This window comes from Psittacula echo (genome assembly GCF_963264785.1).
Source record: "Psittacula echo genome assembly, chromosome: 18".
Classification (NCBI taxonomy): Eukaryota; Metazoa; Chordata; class Aves; order Psittaciformes; family Psittacidae; genus Psittacula; species Psittacula echo.
The window spans coordinates 2580128-2599347 of NC_137754.1; the positions used below are offsets into that span (position 1 = coordinate 2580128).

A 19220-nucleotide genomic window follows, 5' to 3' on the forward strand; every position below is an offset into this window, starting at 1 on the left:
AAGCAAGGCCTCTAATTTTGGAAGCCTGACATCAGAGTGCCCTTTCTCCCTTCCCAGAGGTGCTGATCTGCTAGCGCTCCATGTGAAATCAGTGGGCTGAACCGGGGCAGCTCAGCCCCTTAGGAGTCAGACATTGGGTTTATCCTAGCAAGAAACCCTCTTGCCTTGCTTGCCGACACATGGAAGTTGCCCAGAGCCACCACGTTGGGAGAAGAACTGGCTCTGAGCTCCCTCTTCCCTTCAATATCTAGACTTTATTCCCTCCACCCAAAATGAAAACCTGTGATGCTCCAGCAAAGTTGATCTTTCTCACTCTCTCTTTCTTTTTTAATTACATTACTTGTGTGTATTTAATGCAATCCCTCTAGCTTCATTTCTTGTGTCCCAGTTCCCTGGGGTGCAGCAACTGGTGCCAAAACTACTGGGAGCCAATCAGAGAAACCTGTGGAGCTGGGATGGAGCCAGCCTCAGTCATGGGAGCTGTCTGATTCCAAGTTAATTCCTTTCAAACGCAGGATGTGGTGGAAAGAGCCCTGCTAGAGAGGGCTACCTGCTCCATGACTCGTTAGGTGGACATTGCTCTGCCCTCCTCATGGATGACTGAGCTGGGGACATCAGTACTGTACAGCAGGGAGGCAGTGACAGGTATTTAGATATTTTGTGACTGGTTGGAAGCCAGAGGGCACAGAGAATCCAGACCAATCACAGTTTCCTCCCTCTAGAGAAGAGATCCATGGAAAGGGGAGATTTTTCATGCAGGAGAATGGTGAAGGGTCTGGTTCTGGCCCCAGAAAAGCCCAATAAGGCAACTTTGCTGCTGACTTCAACAGGAATGTGATTAGGCTCTGGGGAACCTGTGTGAGCATGCAAGAGGGCATGGGAGAAGCCATGAAGGCTGGTGTGTGTGAAATCGGATTGATAAGGAAAGGGGCAGGGATGCAGGCCAGGGTGGGAGCAAAGAAGATAAGCACAAAGGTGTAGGCAGAGGTGGAGCTCTGGAGAGCTTTGGAAGTTGGGCAAGTGAAATTGAGAGAAACGCAGGGAGCAGCGCTGCAATGCATGAGAAGGTTGGGGTGGAAGGGCAGGACCCCTGGACTGAGGATGGCTATAGAGGAAGGGGCGGGGAGAGTCCTGGAACGGAGACATGAGAGAACTGACAGCCTTAATGGTGCTGAAATTGCTTTCCATGCTTTTGTTTGGATGTTCTCACCATTCTGACCAAGAAAATGGGATATCCTCCTCCCCTTTTTGAAAGTATTTCCAGTTTGGCATGTCCACAGGCCTTTGCAGAGAAGATGCCACATGCCCAAGTACAAATAATAAGAGCGAAGATGCTGCAAGTGGTTGCTTTTCAGTATTTTTCTGCTAGTTCTGTGATCCCTGGACACAGATCACCTTCCAAAAGCACTAGTTAGCTTCTGTGCTCCTGATGCTCCTGCAGAGGCTGCAGTCTCTAATGTGGAGAGCAGCCCTTTGTCAGGATGCACTTACTGAGCAGGCACTGATATGAGTGTGGCCATTCAGGGCAGGTGCTCTTCCCATCTCTGGTTTTGGTTCTTCGCCTCCCTTGCCCAGCACCTGCTTTTGAAGCCCGTTGTGCTGCATGTGGTCATTTTGAGGTTTATTGTCGGCACAGGGGAGAGGGGCAGCTTATTTCCTTTCCCTGTTCTCTGTTTAGCTGCAGAAACACTAAAGGAATGCTGCATCAGAAAGCCTGTGAATGCAGGGCTGAGCGTGGTTCTCTTTGTTTTCTTTTGGGAAGCATGTGGCTTGCTTATTGTTAGTTTGATTTCCCACCCCCACTTTTACTACAGCTAAGGCACAACTGTTCATGTCCCGAACTGAAGCTCAGAGGGTAAAGCGTATCAGATCAGGCCTCAATTAATAAAGTCAAAAGCCTCGTATAGCTGCGGTGCAGGTGTGTTGAGGTTAGGGATTGCATTTTAATGTTCCAGTGTGCTGTCATTGCTGAGTTTGAGGATATAGTCTCTTAGACATCCAGCATGAGATTAACTCCCCTTTTGTCATGCTGCCTGCTCCTGAATAATCCCCCCCTTCCCTGTGAAAGCACATCAAATGTTATAGGGTGAATACATAAGGGTTTGCTGCTTTCTCCCTGCAAGTCTGTTAAGCCTTGCCGTATGTGCAGGATAGTACATGTGGAAATAGTAATTGCAAGCCCATTATTATTATTGCTATAATTTATTGTTAGTGTGTTTTTTATTTTATGATGCCCACGTGTGTGGGTAATTCACAGAGAAGTACACTTATGCCATTGGAAGGTGGGAAGGCTTAGTTAAGCGCAATAGCCTTGGATTCAGTTTTCATACCTGCTTCTGTCTTAAAGCTTCCTCCCTTGACTTCAGGCAAATCAATTTGGGCAGCTTCAGACAGCTCTGTTGTATTGAATAGTGCTTTGGGAGTGACTGAGCCCTGTGCTGTTTGTTTTCAGTGAGGGACAATCGGTTCAGACCTTAAGTCTGTGTGTACCTGATCCTCTGCTACTTAGTGAAATAGCCTTAGCACTCTGCAGTAGGGGAGGAGGGATAGATATGAGTAAGTCAACCTCTTAAACAGTTGTGAGTTGCTGACTATGAGATAAGCCAGATATGAAGGCAGATAAATATCTGTTTCAAAGAGGTTACCGTCTAAATAGAAACTACACAACAAATACGATTGTCTTCTATCTCACAATGATGACCGCAGTTGCTGCCTACTATCTGGTACTGGAGAAGGCTGACATGGCTTTAACGGCCTCACTCTGGCAGGGTACGGAGATCTCTTACCTAGATTTGGGGCAAGCATCCAAGGCTCTGGGTGCTGAATCAGTCAGTGGGTCCCACCTTTGTGAAGTGAATGACGGAGCAATGCTTACATTACATCAGAAGTGCTCATCAAAAGGAGCTGCATTCAAGCTGCCTGCTTGGGTGTCCAATAGGTGAGGAAGACCAATTCAGGTTACCAGTGAGCAGTGTTTAAGCTGGGTTTATAAGAGGTGGGCTGCAACCAGCACCCTGCCCAACCAATGGGATCTGACCATCAGTTCATTGAATCGAACGTGGGTCAGTCTGTCAGAAGGGTATGGCCTTCCACGTGGTGAAATCAGAGCTGCTAAGGTGAATCTTTGCAACTTCCTCGTGTAAGGCTGGTTTTTTACAGCTTTCAATATGTCTGCAGGATGTTTTCATGAGCCGAACGCTTGCCAAAAGTTCACAGATCAGTTACAAAACAGATGTACTTTTTTTTTCCCTCTCCCCTTCTTCCTACTGGTAAGGAAGAGTTTGTGCAGTAATTGCAGGCAGGTTGGGAGATGTTTTCTTCATAATTCTCCTTCTTATGAAATGTTTATGAAACACCTTCCACAAATCGGTTACGCAAGCAAGCTGAAGAGCTTTGATCACTTTCCATCACCCTCAATATGTTTCTTAGTTTGTTTTGCTTTTTGTTTCTGTGTTTAGGCCAGCGATAGGGAAGAAACAACCCATCCTTGCCCAGGCCCAGCAGATGTGCTAGCCAAGGAAAGGACTCTCTTTCCACACAGTCACCCTTCCTGTGTTTTTCACCCTGATAGCTTGAGGGCGGCTGACCCTATTTTAAGGCTGCGAAAACATCCACTTGAGATTTGCAAGTGTGATTCCTTTCCTCTCCCAGAGCCCCCGCTAGCTCCGCGTTCCGGTGCCGCCACCTGCCGTTACCTCCTCAGGAGGAGCTCGGAGCTGCTCCCGGCCCTGCCTGGAGACTCCCCTCCAGCCCAAAGGGAAGAAGGTGCCTCTGAATTCGCAGCCAGCAGCCCAGGCTCCGCACCTCGCTTCAGCTGCGAGCTGTGAACAGGACGTGTCTGCAGTGTGTTGCCTGGTCCCGCTGTTCTCCAAGCTTTTCCTTAGATCATTTTCCTTAGGTTGTGTTATTGCCCCAAATCAAATTCAATGGGCAGAATCTCAGATTTGCTCTCAATGACTTCTCATTCCCCATTTATCTGGCTGATCATCATGTAAAGCCAAGGTCCTGAAGAACCACAGTGGGATCCAAATCACTGTTGCTCACTTGCAGTGTTTTAGCAGGGTTCTCATCACATCCCTACATGTGGTGATTCTGTGATAATTTCAACTGCTTTTGGTTCCTTAAGGAAAACTTTTCTCATGCTTGTAGCAAATGCCTGCAAATCTGAGGCAGATGCACTGGGAAAGGAGAAGGCAACTGCTCTCCTTGTTTTATTAATTGGAAATTTACATTATTTTAAGGGAGTCTCATGATATTGAGTGGCCTCGCCCACAATGTGTGTGGTTTTTTGGGGTTTGGGGTTTTGGTTTTTTTAATGTTCAGTTGGTAATACTGCCGGTTTAGCCAGGGAAAAAATGAAGGTGCAGGATTTGCATAAACCATCCCCAAAGTTTTGGATATACCCTGAACTTTTGCTAATGAACCATTAGCCAGCTGCAGAGCTGTTGGGGAGAGGAAGAGGAGGGAGAGGTAAATTTGAGCCCAAACCCAATGAAAATAGGTGCAGGGGAGAAGGATTTGTCAAGAACACCCAGGTTCCCGCCCACTGTGCAGGAGGGAGCCAGAGAATTCCAGGGACGGGGGAAGGAGCAGTGGGAGATGTTGTTGTTTTTAAATCGGGAACCGGTCCTTTGCCAAACCCACCTCCCGTTCTCATGTTGTGCGATGCTGGGATGCAGCTACACACCCCTTTCACCCTGGAACCCTTCCAAATCATTCCGCCTGGCAGCTGTAAAAATTGATTTCAGTTTGGAAATGGCTTGTGCTTCTTCAACACTCCACTTCTATTGGGATCATAACTTAGGCGGGATCAAGTGCCTGGTTCTCTAAGACACGGATAACTCTTCTTTTTGGGACTGTTCAGACTTGGATGACTGCGTTGTGTGAGCCAGATACGCATGAATTGCAAGGAGGGGTAATTTATTTTTTGCTTTTTGGCTCGGATGACTCCTTTTTAATGCACCCTCAGAAAGGAAAACGTGCATAAACCCATTTGCCTGCAATGACTGGATGGCTCAGGGGTAACGGTGTATCCTCCTGAGCCTTTTGTCTAACATTTGGTAGCTTTGACCCTATCGGCATCAATAGTGATCAAGAAGATCTTTCCATCTGATTTTTTCTTTTCACGAGGCTAAGAGGGATGATCATGCCAACCTGAAAGGTAGGAAAGAACTGGAATTCATAGCATGTATAAACTCTTGTTGCAAGGAGCTGGTAGTATTGCAAAACTAGTTTCGGCAGTGTCCAGAGCTATAGCTGTAATGAAGGGAGATGTTGTAAGTCTCTTCCCTTTACAAAGTGCCTTCCAAAATGCAGAGGGTAATATTACGTGGCCAGCTCACTGCACTGCAGCCATGAGCCTCTTGCGATGGTGTTTTCTCCTTTGCTCCTGTGGTGATTTGTGTGCTCTTTTGCTTGAGTCAAACTGAAACAAAACCTCCCTCAACCAAAACTACTTGCTTGGGCCATTCTTTTCACAAGCTGAATTTCTTGTCCCCCTCTGCTGGTAGGAGGTTGCATGACCTAAAGTCAACGGCACCGCAAAACCCCACCAAGTGTGACCCTCATTGGGGACTAGGGAGTAATTTGATGTGAGATGCCGAGGTTCAGCCATAATAATAAGAGTGAGTCTACACTGCTGAGCCCATGGACAGGGTTTTCAAGACTTCTCCTTCCGGATGATGTCCTGCTTTTTCCAGTTTGTGGAAACCGAAGCTGTCTCTTGCGCTAGGAAGGCTTAGATGAGGAATGGGATTCATGATGTTGTTCCATGCATTGCCATGCTTAGGAATAAATTGAGCCTACGTCTGGAAATTGTTTGCTTGATCTCTTTTTAAATGAAATGTGTTACAAGATCTCCATATGACTTTTCTGTCTCCTGTGCATGGTATCTGTGCATAGAAACTCCTCATACAGCTTTCAGGAATCAACCTAAAACCTTCTAAAACCACCCCAGCCGTGTTCTCTTCAGCCCTGGTCCCTGGGTAAATTCTTCTCTTCAGAATGTGGACTCGGAAGTCGTAATTTTCTTGTAGACTGGAATCTATCCTGAGCATTAAAGTAGGTCAAGCTTTGACCACTGCATAAAGGGCTGACATCAGTGAAGATTTCCAGTTCTTTCTCCACAGCATGTTCTAGCTAAGAAAGTGGCTTTTTCTTTGCCAGATGAGTACGGTTTTTGTCACTTTCTGATAGAAGCTGAGCAGAAATGTTTGGTGCCTGGGGTGCTGCATTTTCAGGTCTGGAAGATTACACTGCTTTTTGAGGTCTTTTACTTCATGACCTTTCCTTTCCCATTACCTCGTACCATTCTCTCCTACCCACAGAACAAAATGAGAGGCTATCTATAGACAGCCCCACCATCGGTCTGTGAGTCGTGATCTATAAAGGATAATAGCTTTGTGTCTTCCTTTATAACTCCACAAAATACCTCAGTGCTCCATCTGAGGAAAGCGCTCGCATGCTTTAAACCTCGCTAAGCCACTGGAACTTGATTACTTCTCGAAGTGTTTTAATTCATGCATTTTAGTAGAGTGAACTGCAAGCCTTCCCTTGGCTTGGTAGAGCAGGAAAACTATGTCCATGTGATAAACTGGAGAGCAAAAGTGGGGGAACAATCGTATGTTACTTACTGCAAATCCAGGGATGGAAGCAGTGAGCCCTGACCTTTAACTTTTCCCTGAAAGGAGCCCCTTCCGAATCCTTTCCTGCCTCTCATCCTTCTAGGTACCCCACACCTCCTGCATCCCCTTGTCTCTGCTTCCTAATGCTACAATTCTGTTGCTCTTTTTCAGATTAAAACTGAAGACCTCAGTGACTCCTTGCAATCTACAATCCCCCCTAGGTCAGGTCACCTTGTGCAGGGATCATCAATGATGCCCGGAAGCCAAATTGCAGGGGTAAGTGATTCCAATGCTTCACAGACCCCAAAGTCTGAAATAGCACTTCGTGGTACTTACTTAGTATTTTGACAAGGGGAGGCTTGAGGGTATGATGGACACTAAACTGGAGAAGAGTCTGTTGGCAAAAGTCAGTTTCCTCCTCAGCCTCTTTCTTTTCCATAGAAGGTTATACATGGGCTCCAAGGTAGACTGGACACGTACTTGAAAATGATTTCCTTTGAGGGTTTACTGAGTAGGCAAACTCAGGAAATCTCTTGAACTGAAAATAACTGGAGGTTGAGACAACACCAAGGGGAAGCGTTAGATATGCTTGCTTTCTCTTTTGTGAACATCTGGTTAATGCCATAGTTGGAGATAGGATGCTCAGCTAGAGTAACTCTTGATGTGAACCAGTATATTCATCCTTGAGTATATTGCCTCAAGTTGATTTACACCAGAAAACAAATTCCTTGAGGGATGTTTTCCTAAGGTATAAAATAGGAGTTGAGCACTTAACTCTTGCTAAAAGCTAGTGTGAGTTAGAAGCCAGAAGGCCACAGAACTGCTCAGTAATCAGTAGTATTTATCTTCCCTATTCTTTTGCAGGGTATTCAGATCCCTTACGAAATCTGGCACTGTTCAATTTCCCTAAAGCTTCAAAACAGTTCTTGAGAAGCTCAAAGAGCTCATCTGATTGAGCAATGAGTCCCTTTAAAAATGTACCTCTGAACAGTTGGTTTTACTGGGGCATCTGCATGTGTGTGGCTGTGTCTATCCCAAGCAAATGCAAACTCTTATCCCCTACTCCCAGTAAAGGTCCTGGGACTGGGACCCCAGTAATGTGACAGGGAGTTAGCATGTAATCCTAATCTCTCAGTACCTATTGCCTGATCTGCTGGATGCATATCATTTCCTCCAGGCAAAGATCAGGAAACACTTTTAGGTCTGGTCACTGTGTTCATTACAGTGTGTTTGCTATAGGTGCAGAGAATCAGGGTCTGTTGGGCACTGCTTCTTTCCCATGCCAGTACATGGCTACCTGGGAAACCAGCCTTCCATGGAAAGCAGGCTCTCGGTGAGATGGGACAGTCAGTTGCGCTTCACTGTGTAATTTTAGGGAGTTCCCTCTCCAAATCATCTGGAAGAAACTGGAATCCCAAAGGTTTCCCTGTGGTTTCTGACAACCAGGTTTTGATTGCCAGCACCTCTGTATGCTGTATGAAGAGCAGACATCTGAGTTTTGTTCTTCCCTTTGTTTTCCCCCCCCATAGGATATGAGCTCTCTTCACACCTTGCAGCAGCTTGTATTGCTTCCTGGTCATATGCAGTCAGTTCCCCAGTTTCTTCTGTCTCAGTCACAGGCCGGGCAACAAGGTAAGAGCAATAAAAGCTGAAGGGGTGTTGTTATAAGCAGATACTTATCTAGGGAAAACCTCTCTTCTCTTTGCTGTTGCTTTTAATCTGGTCTGTTACCTTATCCAAGCATGATGGTGTCTTTACCCTGTACGTTACTGGATGCTGTTTCCCATGCCTGGGATGATTCCCTACGTGTGTAGTTGCTGCGGGAAGGGTCCAATTCCAGAGATGCTCCTGGCACCTGTGACTTGCGTGCGCCAAGAGTGCCACCTTGGGGCCGCTCTTCGCAGGCTTGGTAGGGATCCCACCTCTGGAATTCCGGATGGCTTTCAGGAAAAGGGCAAGGAGCCTGCTCCTTGGGGAGCAGTTGCAGCCTGCCTGTGCTCCCAGGATCGCTGGGTTAGCGCTCTTCATTTCATGCAGAAAACCGATGGGAGGTTGAGTTGATCTCAAGTACCTTAGAAGGAGTAAATCCATGGATGGAACTGAGCTGCTTTATAGGAAGGATGGTGCTGGCACTAGAACAAATAGGTCTAACCTAGCTAGGAGAAACCTAGGGATGAGAGCTGAGAGGTTTGGAGTTGCCAGTAGTTGTTCTCAAATCTTGCTCCAAGCCATGGAGGAGGACAGCAGGTAGAACTACTTCTGAAACACAGTGTAATCAGACCCATGAAAGGGATGGAAGTTGTGAGGACTGAACTCACTACTAGAGAAAGTCCCTGTGTTTCTATTTTTACTGTCGATTTTAATGGCATTTCTCCAACAACGGGGATACAAGCATGCCATTGGTAAAGTTTTATGCTGCTTGAGGACAGACAAACATAGGCTTTGATTCATAACCTGACAGACAGGGACTTGGGTCCTTCTCTCACATTCTTTATTTATTCCAGCACAGAGGTCCCTCCACATGACCCAAAATTCAGATTTAAAACCTTAAAATCTCTGCAACTTGAATCTACCGATACATAAGCCCCAATAGAAAATGTTTATTATAGGCAGGTGGGAAACCTATTTGTCTTTGGCAGCATATAAACTCTTTTCTCAGCCAAATGATGCTGAGTGATGTATAAAGAAACTACTTGATGTATATTTCCCAATAATCTAGTATTTAGTTTGTTTGAAATGACAGGGTCAGGATAATCTTTTGCTTACTGCCCGCTTTTATTCATGTATAATAGGAAACATTATACTGCAAAACAGGAGTCATTTCTATAAAGAGTGAGTTTTTTCTGTTAAGTGACTTCCTTTGGTAGCTATAACCCCTCAAACGCATGGACACTTGCTTGGCCATGACCCTGTTCGGTTCCAAACTTGACAAAGACTGGATTTTCCAGCTTTCTGTGCAAGAGCACTTCCAGTGGAACAGATGATTGCCAAGTTTCAATGATCCTTTGCCATGTGCAATCACAGCCAGTGGGGAGTGAAGGTGAAGGCACAGACTGTTTTTGTGGAATTAGCTGCTTGCTACAGATACAGTGGAGCATTCTACATACCAAAGAGATGCATGAAATATTCCTGAAGTTGTCCCTCAGGCCATCATGGAAAACCCTTGATGTTCCTGAGATCTGAGTGATGGGTACATCAGTTCATGGGTTTCATGGCCAAAGGGACGTGGCTGTGGGCTTAACCTTCCCAAGAGGGGACACATTTTGGTTTGTTTTTTTTGTGTTTTCATGCTGGTTTTAAGCCAGATCTGTCCCCAGATCTGATTAATTATGCTCTGATGTGATTATTGTGCAGCCCTTAAAGCAGCTAATGCTGGTGCACCTAAATAAGGAGGTGAGAGCTCTGTACTGTGAAGACGGAAGCAAGCAGCCAGGTAGATGCTGGGAATACTGTCAGCCAAAATATTGCTGCTGAAGTCTTCATCTTAGGAAAACACAGCCTTGGTCCCATCCATCAGCTGCCAAACCGGTGATTCCTGACTCCAGCCCATCATTTTCATTTGAGCTAGAGCTTTGCTTTTGCAAAGGTGTTCAATCATGATTTTAAAGACTCCAAATGACAGAGCATCTGCCATGTCCCTAGGCAAGCCATTCCAGTGATTAATTACCTTCACTGTTCAAAATGTGCACCTCATTACCAGCCTGCATTTGAAATTCAAAGTTGTTCCAGCATTAGGGAAGGCTTATTGAAGCTCCAATCTAAATAAATAAATGGGATCCTGCACATTCAGATCTAAATTAAAAGAGGGAAGTCAGAAAGGGGGGAGTGATTGATTCTGGAGATATTTTTCCCAGTTTTTTTAGCAGAAGTCCATAAATTTGTATAGCTTCCCTGTGACTGTCACTCGCAATCAATAGAATATATTGACTGTTTCAAGACAGGTTATAAATCCTCACTGAATTCTATAGGCTTCACCCACAACAGACTTGAAGAATCTGACTGCATTTCTAGGGAACTACGCTGCTTTGGTCACTACTTAATCCTTTAGGGCATTGCTTGTAAGAGATGTAGGCTTGTACTAGGCAGTTTGTCAACTAAACAATTATGCAGTCTCTATAAATACTGGGTTTTGTTAGTTTTATAGATTTCCCTTCTTTTTTCCTTTCATCATTTTCTGTCAGCTTATATATTCCAACAGAAATTCAATTTATTTGAAATACAGTAGAGTAGAAAAGAAAGGGTCAGATGGCTTCGAAATGATGCTTCAAAATGAAATGTAGAGTAGAAAGCAAAGTGGGGTAGGCTCATGAGATTAACTGTAGGATCAGGATGATTTCTTTTAACAAGATCAGCGCTGAAGGTTGGAGTCAGAAAAGCTTATATTGGGAAGAAGATGCACTCTTCTAAAAGCTGCAATGATTAAGCACTGGGAGAGATCACTGCTAAGGAGGTAGTAACTTCTCTGCTGCTTGGCATCTAAAATCAAAGTTAGGTGTCTATGTAAAATGTCTGCGCCTTAGTTCAGCCTTAGATTAATGAGCTACGTGCAGGGATCAATGGATATTTTACCTATATCATTATTGTAGTAATCCCTTTCAGGCTAAAAAGCCATGGAAATAACCTTTTCTTTCTCATAATCCAACTTGGAGCCATCCACATTTGTAATGGCTGAAATGCTCATATTTTGAACAAGAGCTAACTGATGTTTTCCATTGAGAGCTTCCTGAGGCTTTCTGGTGCCTGGTGATGTTCAGCTGCCTAGATGCTGATGAAGGAGCTGATCTGATCACATATGTCTCTCTTTTTGTCTCCTCAGCTTTGCAGCCAAACATCCTCTCCTTCCCTCAGCAACAAGGCAGCCTTCTCCTCTCCCAGCCGGGCCCCAGCCTGGCATCACAGGTAACTTGCCCCAACATACAATCCCACCTTGAGAAGCACCCATCCGCAAAAGGTGCTGCTTCATTAAGGCCAAATGTACTTTTCTGTCATCGTGACTTTATGCATCTTCATTTTCACAGGCTGTGGGTCGTTCTGGCCTCCCTGGCTCATCGGTTGAACCCCACCTGGATGTACCCCAGCATTTGCAAGTGGCAAAGCACCTAACTCCATCAGGAGCATCTGAGGAGCCCAGTGATTTGGAGGAGCTGGAAAAGTTTGCTAAGACTTTCAAACAAAGGCGAATCAAATTGGGGTTCACGCAGGTGAGCAGCCCTGTCAGTGGGAAGAGTGGTGTCACTTGTGATGTTGACTTGTTGGGCTGGGGGAGCTTGTGGCAGAGGTACGGGTGGAGGGAGGGCTGGATTAGGTACAGTTTAGCTTCCTTTGGAGAATCCCCTTCCAAGCACATGACAGACAAGCCCTTCCAGGTATTTCATTACCGTGATCTCATTACTGCACCTTCTTCAATATAAAAAGACTCAGGAGTGTAGGGCAGATTCCCATGGGAAAAGTATTCACTTTCTTTGGAAGGCAGGCCTTGGAAACCAGGCTGATTCTATTCTGGAAACAACCTGAGAGGAGGTTTGGCAGCAGGAAGCTGTCAAGAGGTTTTCTGAGCTCATGTTGTGATTTGGATCTTCTCTGGCAGGGTGATGTTGGACTTGCCATGGGGAAGCTTTATGGCAATGACTTCAGCCAGACCACCATTTCCCGCTTCGAGGCTCTCAACCTGAGCTTTAAGAATATGTGCAAGCTCAAACCCCTGCTTGAGAAGTGGCTGAGTGATGCAGGTAGGTGACATTATGTGTAGAAATGCCATCAGCCTTGGCCAGGATGAGAGGATCCACCTGAGAACCTCCAATAAAAGCCAGGAAAATCAAAGCTGGAGCTAAGATCTCTCATATCCATAGCTGAGCTGGTAATAGACTACTTTGTGAATCACACAGCAGGTTGCAGAGCTGCCTAGATATCAAACCACATCTGTCCTTTCTCCCTGGCAGTATGGGATTCACATTGTGACTTAGAGTTTGGGCCAGTCACTTTCTGCATCACCTCTTGCTCTGTTGCATGGCCTGGGGTGAATCACTGGGCTAGTCCATTCAGTCCCTCCCTATGTAAGTTGTCAGAATAGGAAGAGACTCCTACTAAAGTGCTCAGAGATCAGCCCTTAGGCAGCAATTAAAAAAGGAAGGTATCACTGCAAGGGGAATCCCCAGTAGGAGCAGGATTAGGCTGATGTCCTCTGCTGGCTGCAAACCGGTCTAGGAATGGCATTAGTCTAATGTGCTTCACGCAACCCTATGGGAGTTGACCAATTTTTCAGGTCAGGAGGTGTCTCGGCTACATGAGACCTGATCCATGTGGTTTAAGTCAATATCTTTAACTGTGTGAAATCAAGGAACTTGGAAATGCCTGGTTCCTATCAGAGCAGGCTGGAAATCAAGCTGGAAAAGGAAATCTAGCGTGTTGATTAAAACTTTAGCATTCCTATTTCTTTCCTGATTTGGACGCTATCATTAATGGATTTGGGACTGTCAGAGCAATTTTAATCATCACCAGAGGAAGGACACAATGTAGGAACGTTTTACTTAAAGAGGTGCCATATTTCACAGAAAGGCTCTAGGAGTGAACATAACTCATTATCTTCTTGATGATCTCCTTCTTTCCCCAGAATCTGCTCCTTTAGATTCTTCCATGAGCACTCCCAACTCCTACCCCTCAGTGAATGAGATGTTTGGACGGAAAAGAAAGAAGCGAACCAGCATTGAGACCAACATTCGCTCTACGCTGGAGAAAAGATTTCAAGATGTGAGGGGAAAATCCTTCCATGTGTTGTGGACTCTCTTTTGAGTTTGGCATTTGCTAGGTCATAGTAGCACTGAATCCTCAAAAAGCGAGATCTTGTTTGTTTGCTTGCTTTAATAGCAGGTTAAAAGAAAGGGGGTTAACAGGAAAAGTGTCAAACCCAAAGAAATAAGATCCCATTATTTCCTTGATAAATGGAGTTTTAAAGGAATTAGTTTCAACCCCACAGCTCCTCATTATCATTCACTGACCAGTGCCATAACCAAAGCTGATTTCCTGCACCCTTCTCTCTCCGAGTTGTGATCTTGTATCAGAGGAACAGTGCAGCCACGTTGTGGCATGGAAACGATGCCCCATTAAGCAGGTCTTGTGAGACCACAGAAGTAGCTGCTCCATTAATTGCTGCTGAATCACTTCGCAAGTGGAGCCTTTTACTTTTTAAGCATCAAGATTTTAAAAGAAAAAAATCACTGCAGAGAGCAAACAGAGCTTGAAATCAGTATGACTAAACTGGGCATTGAAAAATGCTCATCAAAACTGCTTTTGATCAGCCCTTGTTTTTAATTGATTTCTCCCTCATATCTGATCATATCACAATTTCCTCCTAAGGCTGTTAATGAGAATAGAAGACACTCACTGTCATATCTTTATGGGTACCTCTTTTTTTTAGCTAGTATGAGCCATTGTTTGGAAGTGGAGAACTGTCTTGGCATCTCCATGCTAGGTATTTTTGACCCTCGAGTCTCCAACTCAGATCAAAACCCACAGAGCTAAATGCTGTCAAATGCAGCAGACAATAAGTGACTCAGAAGAAAGGATAAGTACTATTGCTTCCTTTTATAAATGACAGATGGAGGGAGAAAGAGAATAAAGCTGGAACTGTTCAGCCTGGAGAAGAGAAGCTGCGTAGAGACCTCATAGCAGCCTTCCAGTATCTGAAGGGGGCTACAAGGATGCTGGGGAGGGACTCTTCATTAGGGACTGTAGTGATAAGACAAGGGGTGATGGGTTCAAACTTAAAGAGGGGAAGTTTAGGTTAGATATAAGGGAGAAGTTCTTCACTGTAAGGGTGGTGAGGCACTGGAATGGGTTGCCCAAGGAAGTTGTGAATGCTCCATCCCTGGCAGTGTTCAAGGCCAGGTTGGATGGAGCCTTGGGTGACATGGTCTAGTGTGTGGTCTCCTTGCCCATAGCAGGGGGGTTGGAACTGGATGATCTTAAGGTCCTTTCCATCCCTAACTATTCTATGAATAGATGAAATGGCTTTCTTGAGATGCTGCAGGTTGGTGTACAAACAGCACTTGGAGCTTGTGTGTCCTATGTAGTGATAAGACCACCAACAGCCATAAGCTTCCCCCCCGGCAATGATTTAGGGTGCTGTTAAGATCAAAGAGCATGGTGCCTTATGCAATAACAGGTCCAGGTACCGTGACTCACCCCCCACTGCTTCCATGAGACTTGATGTTGATTCAGAGGCACTTGCTGGTTCACAGAACATAATCTCCCACCCAAATATTTACCCTTTGATTTAGAAGCAGATTTTGTCCCCTCCCCAGTTTACAGACAACCCCACCCTGTTGTCCTCTGCCTTTCCAGCCTTCATTGATGCTGTAAATTACAGCTCTTTGGGACTTTCTTTAACCTCTTGCCCTTTCTCAGCAGAACCCCAAGCCCAGTTCGGAGGAGATATCCTTGATAGCAGAGCAGCTCTCCATGGAGAAGGAGGTGGTTCGGGTCTGGTTCTGCAACCGGCGTCAGAAGGAAAAAAGGATCAGCTGCCCAATACCATCCCCCATCAAATCACCCATCTACAACTCCAGACTGGTGAGGGGCTGTGGATTAAGGAGTTCTGCATTGCAGCTCAAACAAGAAGGGAAAAGGGAGGGAGGAATGCAGCAGGGTTTGCTGGAAAAGGAAACAGGACATTTCCTTGTACACACAAGTCCCTCAGTTGCTGGCAAGGCCACTTCACAGTGCGGTGGGTGACTGTATCTCCAGGAATGTGCAGAGAGGCAGGTGGGCTAGCCACGGATTGCACATATAATCCGCATCACAACTTTAATGGAATCTCATGCCCACACTTACAGAGCATTTACTTTTACTCTATTAGTGAACAATAGAAAGAAAATGTGTGTTTCCTAGAAGGTCAGTTTAAGTGTAGGTAATTTATCCGAATAGAGGTGCTATCCCAAAACTTTCAATCCTGAGACTGGTAAATAAAAGCTTTCCAATGCCAATGGAGGAGGAATCAGCATTCTGTGGAATAATTGTCCTCTTATGCTGTGCATTCACACCTTGGCAAGTCAGGAAAGATGAGGAAAGGAGAGACTATGGAGAGATGGTGAAAGCGCATCCTTGTAACCTAATGTCAGTGGCTACTGTGGATAACAAGCTACTATTGCATTTCTGCTGCTTAATGGTTGCTTCCACATATAAAAGCAGCAGGAACCTCCCAACGGTGTTTAGTGCTGAAGCACATATGAGTGGGAGGCAGAATACATATTTGCAAGCAGTATTTTATCTTGAAATCTGGGTTTTTGAGTTCTCCATCAGAAGGCAGGAAAAACATCACAAGGAGCTTGGTCACTTGTTGCACAACACATTGGGTTTACAGTCAGAGACACAAAACGCTGCTTGCAAGCCATGAATTTCTGAAGCAGTCGCTTTGGTGAATAATTTCCCTGTGAACACGTTGTACAAAGCATGCCCTTTGCTCATCAGTCATTGTGAGCAACGTCGAGTTCAAGTATCGCAGCTGAACAACGAATGCCCTAGGCTCGCTTTGATTGCAGGCACCAAATTACTAATTGTCACCTGAGAATTCTCACCCATCATGAGCTCCTTGAAGGAAAAGGGATTATTTGTACTCGAGACCAGGGTGAGCTGGGAAGTTTCAACTGGGAACATCCAGTGTGAAACACCTAAAGGGCAGCAGCTCCTACCAACCGGATCTTGTGATTTCCAGAAAGCTTGGGTTATGTTTGATATTTTCAGTGTTTTCCATGGCTGATCCACAAATTTAGACATATACATAGAGTTTCAGGCACATGTAATACTCATTCTGGTTTCTTTCCATGGCCCTGGATATGGGAATGGTGCTTTTACACTAGTGTGTGAATAGAAATATCTCTGGGAGCTTTAGATGTGGCTAAGAAGTCTACCTGGGAGCCCAGACACTTAAAGGGAATGAGAAAGAAGTGGTGCTTTATGATCTATACCGTCACAGTGCCAACTGCTTACTGTTTGCTTCTGTTTCTCTTTAGGTCTCTACCTCAGGGTCCTTGGGGCCCCTCTCCGTCAATCCAGTGCATAACACCATGCCTGGGACTGGTAAGCCTTGAGAAACCTGCCTCACTCACCATTCCTTCCCTCCTTCCTCTGCTCTAGCTCTCTGACTATTTGGTTTCTAGGTCACATTTGCAGGCCACTTAAGACCCTTGGGTTTGGTCAGGGAAAGTAACCCCATACAATTAATGTACAAGGGATAAAAACAGCTGAGACTGTCTCTTGGCTGGAACAAAGGCATGGAAAGTTTCCCAGGCATGATAACATTCCCAGGATAATCCTAGGCAAATTTTATTGGGGTGTTTAGGTTCGGGAGCCAGGCACACCTAGAAGCCAAACAAGAGGAGTGCTTGGGGGTAGGTTACTGGTTACTGCATTTCTTCAGCAGAACATTGTCAGATCTCCTTTGAGAAGCGTGATTCACACTAATAGAGATCAAGTACTACAGAAGCAGCAGTACTGGAGCCCACCCTGTTTCTCTGTGGCTGGGGCACAGATTCTGCCTTGCTGCTGCAGGGCAGGCAGTGAATGAGATGAACAACAGGATGGGTACGAGATATGATGGGACCGTTTGGGCTTGGGCTGTCCGAGGCAGGAAAAGGAGATCCCGGTTTTATTCTGCTTTCTCTGCTACGCAGTAACATCATCGTGTTCCCCAGGGAACTCCAGCAGGCCCTCGTCCCCTGGCAGTGCACTCCATGCCAGCAGCCCCGGCACAGCCCAGAGCAACTCCAAAGCTGCAATGAACTCTACTGGTTTCAACTCTTCAGGGTAAGGCACTGGGGGATCACAGCTTGCTCCTTGGCAAAGGAATCGGGAGGGCTGGGGAGAAAAGCAAAGGGACCTTAGAGAAGAATATGAATGCCCTTAGAGAGTCCAGCAACATGGAGCTACATGGTGGCATGCTCTTACATAAAGCTTCATATCTAACCTGAAGCTTCTTGAGATATAGCTATTTTTCATCTTGAAGACAAATAGTAAATCAAGTTTTTTCTAAACAAAACCCCGTGCTGGTTAAAAAAGGACAGGGAAAGGAAGGACTGAATGGAAACACAGTCCCAAAGGACTGTCCTAAACTAGCTCCTTGTGTGGAGGAAGCAGAGCAAAGCTTATTTTGCTGTTTCTGCTTGGATAACCTGCTGCACAGCCCCTTTCCTCTCCTGCAGTGCCACCCAATAGAATAACTTGGGACTGCTGCAGAAAAACTATTCCATGGTGGCAAATGAAATAAGAACAAAGATTTTCCTCTACCCTGCATTTAGATGCTGCAAAAGCTTTAAGCCACACATATAGGCTCAGAGCACTTGTGGTTATTTCAAAGAATGTGCCTTTGCTACAGTCGGAGCTGCTCAGGCCTCTCTGCACTTGTAGTTCCTGCTACATCACATAAAGAATGCTGTGTTAATAGGAAGGCAGCAGAGAGCAGAGGGCGTTTACCCACAGCTGCTGGGCTTTGAGTCATAGATCATCCTGTGCTGTGAATCAGACCTTCTCTTACGTGGAGGAAGTCCAACAGCCAGGTAATATGTGAAATCCTGAGCACAATTGAAGGTGTTGCTTTGAAAGGCAGGGGTTTTGCTATAAGCTCCCAAAGGATCGTTCACTGGCTGCCAAGTTAAACAATGGTTACAGAATAATAATGCCTTTTATTTCAAAGGGAAGCTGTTAACAACATGGCAATTGTAGCTCTTATTCCCTATGTTGCAAACAGATCTTGGTACCGATGGAATCAACCTACCTACCTCCACTGAGATGACTCCTCCTCCACCATGTGTAAAAGGAGCTCTGACTTCTAGCTATGGACCAACTTCTCTAGGAACAATGCTTGGGGCAACATCTGGTGTTCCAGTGCCTTCAAAATGCTGCCAAATGAAGGTCTTGTTTAAGGGAGCCCATAGCAGCAGAACTCTCCAGGGACTCAAACTGCAGCTGACCTTCCCCAAGGATTCTCGACGCCAACAGTGACATTATAATACTCTTCCAGGCATTCACTTCAAGAATGAGCCCTTGCTTAGCACTATTAGCATGAAACACTGCCCTCTGCTTGCAAATCTCTGCATTCACACTGGATTGCCTGGCAATCTCTGATCTGGAAGGATTTCTGTGTCAGGACCCTCTTTTTCCCCTCTCGCTCATTTCAGAGCTTCCCATAAGAAGGGTCTATCATGCTGATACTATCACGCACACATACCATAAACCCTCAAACTGAGCCGAGGTTACCCAGTTCATTTCACCAGAGACCTGTGTCTAGCTGTGAGCCTTGGTCTTCAACAGACCGCCAAGGTTAACGGCACTGTTCTTTACCCACTACCAAACTTGCTTTGCTTTGAGCCATTCTGTTCTCTTTCTAAAGGGGCTTTTTTTCCTCCCCAGTTTTCTTTCTCCTTTTTATTTTTTTTAATTAATATTTTAGAGCCTTCTTATTTTTTTCCTTCAAAAAAAATGGTTGTCTTTTGCAAAATCTGTGTCCAGGTCTTGTTATTGTTCACAACTGGCCTCAATGCCCCACTGGAGGATGTCACTGTTTGCAGACCTTGGGTTTCTGACTCCATTGCACACAGAAGCAGT

At 45.4% G+C, this 19220-nt stretch overlaps 1 protein-coding gene across 1 annotated transcript in view; it reads left to right on the plus strand.

Annotated features, from left to right (window-relative positions):
• The window catches only part of POU2F3 (POU class 2 homeobox 3), a gene marked incomplete at both ends in the record, with an annotated part of 40073 nt that extends 21670 nt beyond the window's left edge, over window positions 1-18403 (plus strand). The window contains 10 exons of the mRNA XM_080631734.1: window positions 6795-6899; window positions 8153-8255; window positions 11440-11522; window positions 11642-11824; window positions 12211-12352; window positions 13234-13370; window positions 15030-15191; window positions 16631-16697; window positions 17291-17423; window positions 18364-18403. Coding sequence (XP_080487860.1) covers window positions 6795-6899; window positions 8153-8255; window positions 11440-11522; window positions 11642-11824; window positions 12211-12352; window positions 13234-13370; window positions 15030-15191; window positions 16631-16697; window positions 17291-17423; window positions 18364-18403 — 1155 coding nt within the window. The remainder of the gene's footprint in view (window positions 1-6794; window positions 6900-8152; window positions 8256-11439; window positions 11523-11641; window positions 11825-12210; window positions 12353-13233; window positions 13371-15029; window positions 15192-16630; window positions 16698-17290; window positions 17424-18363) is intronic.
• Between the last annotated feature and the right edge of the window lie 817 nt (window positions 18404-19220).